Genomic DNA, 6,770 nt, shown 5'->3' on the forward strand with positions numbered 1-6,770 from the left:
GGGACCCCCAGAACCCTGACCCCTCTGCCTATCCCCATCTCCGGGGCCCCCCGATCCCTGCCCCCTCCGCCTAGCCTGGGACCCCCAGAACCCTGACCCCTCTGCCTATCCCCATCTCCGGGGCCCCCCGATCCCTGCCCCCTCCGCCTAGCCCAGGCCCCCCGATCCCTGCCCCCTCCGCCTAGCCTGGGACCCCCCAAACCCTGCCCCCTCCGCCTAGCCTGGGACCCCCAGAACCCTGACCCCTCTGCCTATCCCCATCTCCGGGGCCCCCCGATCCCTGCCCCCTCCGCCTAGCCTGGGACCCCCCGAACCCTGCCCCCTCCGCCTATCCCCATCTTCGGGGCCCCCCGAACCCTGCCCCCTCCGCCTAGCCTGGGACCCCCAGAACCCTGACCCCTCTGCCTATCCCCATCTCCAGGGCCCCCCGATCCCTGCCCCCTCCGCCTAGCCTGGGACCCCCTGAACCCTGCTCCCTCCGCCTAGCCTGGGACCCCCCGAACCCTGCCCCCTCCGCCTATCCCCATCTTCGGGGCCCCCCGAACCCTGCCCCCTCCGCCTAGCCTGGGACCCCCAGAACCCTGACCCCTCTGCCTATCCCCATCTCCAGGGCCCCCCGATCCCTGCTCCCTCCGCCTAGCCTGGGACCCCCTGAACCCTGCTCCCTCCGCCTAGCCCAGGCCCCCCGAACCCTGCCCCCTCCGCCTATCCCCATCTTCGGGGCCCCCCGAACCCTGCCCCCTCCGCCTAGCCTGGGACCCCCTGAACCCTGCCCCCTCCGTCCCGTCCCGCCCCGGGGCCCCCCAAACCCTGCCCCCTCCGCCCCGCCCCGCCCCGCCCCGGGGCCCATGGACCCCCCACCGGGCACGCGCCCATCATCAATGGGTAGGGGCGGGGCCGAGTGCGGGGTTCGCCTCCGGCAGATGGCGGGAGGGAGAGAGCTGATTGGTGGGCCTCCAGAAGAAGGCGGGACATGGCGGAGGAGAACCAATCAGATGGCTCGAGCTCGGCAGCAGCGGTAGACTGGCCCATGGGGGGATACAGGACCGCTTGGTTCCGGCCCAACCACATTCGCGGCGCTCGAGAAGAATCTCGCGAGGGTCCCTCGGCGGGCCGCGGGGAGGGGCGTGCCCGGGGCTGAGGCCGTTGGGCAGGAGCGAGGCCTGAGGGAGATTTAGGTGGCGTCTCAGGTCTCTGCTTTACGGTAAAGGTGTGACGACTGCTCTGACGTCACGGACCCTGAAGGGCACGTTGCCCTTCACGTGCGCTCCGTGCAGTTCGTGCTCCAGCGGCCACCCTCCAGGACGCATGCGCAGCTGCCGATCTTGCGTCGACTGGTCCACATTGCGCGTGCTCTAATTTCCCGGGTTGCCCGGGGGAAAGGCTGTTGGCGACAGGAGGGGGGTGCGCATGCGTCTGTCCCTGCGCGCGGGAAAATTGGAGGGGATGCTCATGCGCACTTCGCACCCGAGCTGCCTGGGAGCGAGTTGCGCGTGCGCGCGCGGCTTGGGGGCGGAGCTTGTTGGAGGGCGGACATTAGGCGAAGAGGGGGCGCCCCTTCCGCCGCGTGCGCATGCGCAGGGCGTGTGCCGTTAGTTCGCTCGCCCGCCCGCCCGCTGCAGTCCCGCCATGGCCGCGTACCGGCTCGTGCTGCTGCGGCACGGCGAGAGCACGTGGAACCTGGAGAACCGCTTCAGCGGCTGGTTCGACGCCGACCTCAGCCCGGCCGGCCGCCAGGAGGCCCAGCGCGGCGGGGAGGCGCTGCGAGGTCTGGGGGTGCGGGGGGGGGGACCGGGGTTCGAGGGGTTCAGGGGGGCGGGGGGGAGCAGGGTCTGGGGGGATCGGGGCGGGGGGGTCACTGGGGTGGGGCGGGGGGAGCAGGGTCTGGGGGAGACCGGGGCGGGAGGGTCACTGGGGTGGGGCGGGGGGGACCGGGGTTCGGGGGGTTCAGGGGGGCGGGGGGGATCGGGGCGGGGGGGTCACTGGGGTGGGGCGGGGGGGACCGGGGTTCGAGGGGTTCAGGGGGAGCAGGGTCTGGGGGGGATCGGGGGGAGCAGGGTCTGGGGGGGTCACTGGGGTGGGGCGGGGGGGACCGGGGTTCGAGGGGTTCACCGGGGCGGGGTCTGGGGTGCACCGGCGGGGGAGCGGTACGGGCGGGGGGCTGCTGTGCCCGGCTCGGGCTCCCGGCTGGCGCTGGCGCTGGCGCGTTCGGCTGGGCGCAGCGCTCGGGGCGGGGAGGCTGCGGTGGAGTGAGACGGCGCGAGCCCTGCCCGCGGCTCACAGCGCTGGGAGGGGAACAGTCGCCGGCAGGAAATCACCGGACCCGTGTCACCCCTCGCCGAGCTACACGCAGGACGAGCAGTGTCTGAGTCGCTGCTCCCGCTGCGCCTTGGGGCGGGCCGGCGCTTGGCTCGTGGCGTTGCGCTGAGAAGGGTCTGAGCGCGCCCGCTGCAGCAGCCCCGCTGGGCGCTGTGCTGGTGGGTGAGATCAGAGGGGTCCCACAAGCCGCAGTGTTCCGTAGCCCGTTTCCCTCCGCCTTGGGGACCGAGGCGGCAGCCTTTCGCCCGCGCTCCCGTCAGCGTGTGCGTGGGGCGGGCACGCCTCAGGGGAGAGGGCGGCTGCTGCAGGTGCTGCATTGCCGGCCTTGATGGGGGGTGGGAGGCCCAAGCCCCCCGCGGTGTCTGTGTGACTGGCGGCAGCAGTGTGAGGAGCTGCCCTTTGCACTGCGGCTGGCTGGCGGCTCAGCGGTGAGCCCTGCATTGTGCTCCCCACCATTGCAGATGGCCTGGGCCTGGGGGTATTTAACCACCCACTCGCTGCTGTGTAGAGGCTGTGGCTTTACACGCTCTTGTGTTACTGAGATGGACGGTGCTCCCTGGGCAGGGAGGGGCGCTGAGAGCTTCTCGTGCCGCCCTGCCCTGGAGAGGAAGCAGCAGCTGCCGGGCTTGCCATCACACTGGGGTTACATAAGCACTGTCTCTTTGCCCTCCAGTGAGCTGCGCTGCCTTGCGATAGGCAGGCAGAGCCTGGCTGGGCTGTGGAAGGGCACCTTCGCCCTCGTCCGGCATTGGGGAAGAGTCGAGCATCTGCAGCTAAAACGTTTTGGTGCCGTGGTATCCTGTGACTCACAGGCTGGTCCCTCCTGTCACACCAGCTGCTTTGCCCCAGGACAAATCAATCCAGGGCCTTGGATCCAGATGACGGGAACTAATGTGATGTTCTCCCTTCCCCCTCCCAACCTGATTGATGGGGCTAATTCACTGCAGGTGGGCTAAGCTCATAGCTCTGGGCCCGTGCTAGAATGCCAAGGGCACTGGAGGCCTGGTGTGGGGCTAGGCATAAAGCAGTGGCTGAAGGCAGGTGAGCACTGGAATGGCCAGGGAGGGACGGGGAGCAGTTGCAGTGCTGGGGTGAGGCCGCCTGGCTGGTTGGACTGAAAGGGGAAATGCTCCCAGTGGGTGCTGAACGCTGACGGCCTGGGGGTTCTGATCTCTTCCAGATGCTGGCTATGAGTTCGACATCTGTTTCACCTCTGTCCAGAAGCGAGCAATCCGCACGCTCTGGGTAGTGCTGGATGCCATTGACCAGATGTGGCTGCCCGTGGTGAGGACCTGGCGCCTCAATGAGAGGCACTATGGGGGCCTGACAGGCCTCAACAAGGCCGAGACAGCTGCCAAGCATGGGGAGGCCCAGGTGAAGATCTGGAGGCGTTCCTATGACATCCCACCACCTCCCATGGAGCCAGACCACCCCTTCTACAGCACCATCAGCAAGGTAAGCTGTAGCTCTCGCCGCTCTGCCTTCGCCCGCACAGCCGAACACAGGGGCTTGGCTGATGAGACATGTGGCTGGTGCGAGGGTCGCTACGTGGGGTCCTATGTGAACACGGCAAGTAGGGGAAGAGGCATTCCGGCACTGTCTTTAGCGCCAGCTGGCAAATGGGTTTGGGCTTCTGGGGAATGCTTTATTTCCCAACAAATGCAGCTTTGGGTCAACCAAACTGCAACGATTTGGCAGATTGGTTTGGCCAAAATACCTGCGTGGGGTCTTGAAATGTGGGTATTTTGGCTTGTTCAAAGGGGAAACACAGGAACAAACACATTGTTTGACCCAAACTATCTTTTGGTTTATTTGGGGGTGGGCGGGGGGACCTAACTTTTTAAAACCAACCCAATATGAAATCTCTTCCCGGTAGTTTGGTTCAACAGTCAAACCAGATGGTCCTCAGACAAGTCTGAAGGGGAGCTGTTAGTCTGTATCTTCAAACACAAGAAGTCCTCTGGCACCTTGTGACTGACAGGTATTTTGGAACATAGGCTTTTGTGGGCAAAGACCTGCTTTGTCAGACCTGTTCCAAAGTAGCTGTTAGCCTAGTCCTCAGACAGGAAGCCAGGGCGGAGCTGCAGGCCAGAGACCACAATGGGAAGAGGTGCCAGTGATCTTCCCATAGCTCCTGGTCTCCCAGCTTATGGCTGGGTGGAAAGGCACTTGGTGTGGCTTTGGGCACCTCCATTGTGGTCTCTGGCCTGCAGCTCCATCGGTGGTAGAGAAAACTTCCATTTCCTGTTTGACTTCTTGCTACCCTTACTCCAGTCACCAGTGACTCTACGTAAGAACGACACAGTGGCTAGCACAGTCAAATCAAAGGTCCGTCTAGTCCAGAGTCCTGTCTTTTGACAGTGGCTGGTGCCAGGTGCTGCTGAGGGAATGAACAGAGCCAGGGAAGCAAGTTACCCCTCCGCTGTGAGCCATTTCCAGCTATAAGCAAACAGAGGCTGAGGACACCATCCCGGCTGTCCCAGCTAACAGCCATTGATTCTGAGAGGATTTGTTTTCTGCTGTATTGTCTCTCTCTCTGTTTTTCCCAACACTCTTTGCTTTTTTTTTTAAACTGCCACTGCTGCCTCAGTGGGTGTTTTTCAAAGAACTCCAACAACTCCAGGCGCTCCCTCTTGAATGGTAACAGCTAACTTGCCATTGTACATTACTTTGCATTTATCAGCATCAAAGTTCATCTGCTGTTTTGTTGCCCAGTCACCCAGGGCCTTTTGAAGCTCTTTGCAGTGGGGACTTCACGACCTTGAACAATTTTGTATTATCTGAAAACTTTGCCCCTTTTTTGTTTACCCCTTTCTCCAGGTCATTTTTCACTGGGTTGAATAGGACTGGTCCCAGTACAGGCTCCTAGGTACACCACTAGTTACCTCTCTGCAGCCTGACCATGTATTCCTACACAGGGCAACCCAGACAAGCCTCAAACTAGAAGGAGCTCCCAGGTCTAAGCATGTCCTGGGTCTGGGTCACTCTGTACCAGGCGTCTTTGCTCTGGGGGGGTTACAGACCAGGACAGCAGTGCTCCAGGGCCTGGAGGTAGAAGCGATCATGTCAGTGGGGGAACGGTCACCAGGAGCCCAAAGCACTTCACAAGCTAGGTACTGCTGCCCATGAACACGGTGACTGAGGGCTCTGGATGGTGCTTCCCCAGGACCGTCGTTACGCCGACTTGACCGAGGACCAGCTGCCGACCTGTGAGAGCCTGAAGGACACCATCGCCCGGGCCCTGCCCTTCTGGAACGAAGAGATTGTCCCGCAGATCAAGGAGGGCAAACGGGTTCTCGTGGCTGCCCATGGCAACAGCCTTCGAGGGATTGTTAAGCACCTGGAAGGTATGGCAGCCTCATGCCCTCAGCTGCTGGGGAATGAGTGGGGCTATGGGCTGGCTTAGTGCCTGCCAGCTTGAGAGCTGGCCCTGGGCAAGTGTCTGAGGGAGCTCAGTCCCCTGCCCAGCGCGCTCCCCGAATGCTGGCCTGGGACTGTGCCAGGCAGGGAGTGGTGCCACATGGCGCTCTGGGGATGATGCTGCCCTCTCTTCACAGGCATGTCTGAAGAGGCCATCATGGAGCTCAACCTGCCCACGGGCATCCCCATTGTGTACGAGCTGGACAAGAACCTGAAGCCCATCAAGCCCATGCAGTTCCTGGGGGATGAGGAGACTGTCCGCAAGGCCATGGAGGCTGTGGCAGCGCAGGGCAAAGCCAAGAAGTAAAGGCAGGCGGCAGAGGCTTGTGAGCAGTAGATGAGTCCCCTTCCCCCTCCTTCCCTGCACACGCTGCCCACAGCCTAGGAGCCCAGTACAGAGCCAGCTCCTGGGCCCCTGCCCTTGCCACCTGGACTGTGCAGCTCTCTGCAGCCAGCCCTGCAAACCCACAGGCCAGACAGACTGCACAGTGTCTGGGCGCCTCAAAGATGGGGCAGCCCCATGGCCATCGCCAGGTGGCTCTGCAGGGCTCCAGTGCCCCATGGGCTCTGGAAGGGTGCCTGCCAGCCTCCGTGGGCCTCTGCACCAGAGCTCATGGGGAGCTCTCACCATTGTCACAAGTCTTACGGTTGCTTGATGTGGTAATTCTGGGAGGTGTGAGTGCTGCTGCGAGTCAGGGACCAGTCGTGCTCTGGGGTCCATCCCTGCTGAAAGGGCCCTGTGGGGTGTGCACCCAGGACTGCCCTGGGGCTGGGTTTGGGGGCTGGGAGCACACCAGAGCTGGTGTGTCCTTCGCTCCCCAGCAGCCAGCTCTTTAATTTATTGCTCCTGGGGTGGGGAGCTGGAGCCTGCCCTGCCCTCTGGACCTACTGCTGCCACATTCTCCCTCACCTGGTGCTTGTGAAGCACAGCTACTGTATGTTCCCTGCGCTTGTGTGCCTGGCACTGGGCCTCGTAACTGTCCACCAATAGCGGTTGTCTCTTCCGTACAATACAGGAGTGATGTGCAATA

General features: G+C 63.3%; 1 protein-coding gene and 1 long non-coding RNA gene across 3 annotated transcripts in view; one reads left to right on the plus strand and one right to left on the minus strand.

Moving 5' to 3' along the window:
- Window positions 1-920, minus strand: part of LOC142015635 (uncharacterized) — a 28,221-nt gene extending 27,301 nt beyond the window's left edge. The window contains exon 1 of the long non-coding RNA XR_012646210.1: window positions 862-920. This is a non-coding gene — a long non-coding RNA (uncharacterized LOC142015635). The remainder of the gene's footprint in view (window positions 1-861) is intronic.
- PGAM1 (phosphoglycerate mutase 1) overlaps window positions 1-6,770 on the plus strand; it is a 44,147-nt gene extending 37,377 nt beyond the window's left edge. The window contains exons 2-5 of one of the 2 annotated variants that reach the window (XM_074999332.1): window positions 1,606-1,768; window positions 3,500-3,774; window positions 5,486-5,666; window positions 5,877-6,770. In XM_074999332.1, the coding sequence (XP_074855433.1) occupies window positions 1,630-1,768; window positions 3,500-3,774; window positions 5,486-5,666; window positions 5,877-6,046 (765 nt within the window). In that variant the 5' untranslated portion in view covers window positions 1,606-1,629 and the 3' untranslated portion in view covers window positions 6,047-6,770. Of the gene's footprint in view, window positions 1-1,564; window positions 1,769-3,499; window positions 3,775-5,485; window positions 5,667-5,876 lie in introns of those variants that run through there. The other variant, XM_074999331.1, reaches the window with a different exon arrangement.

Source organism: Carettochelys insculpta, chromosome 7, assembly GCF_033958435.1.
Source record: "Carettochelys insculpta isolate YL-2023 chromosome 7, ASM3395843v1, whole genome shotgun sequence".
Lineage (NCBI taxonomy): Eukaryota > Metazoa > Chordata > Testudines > Carettochelyidae > Carettochelys > Carettochelys insculpta.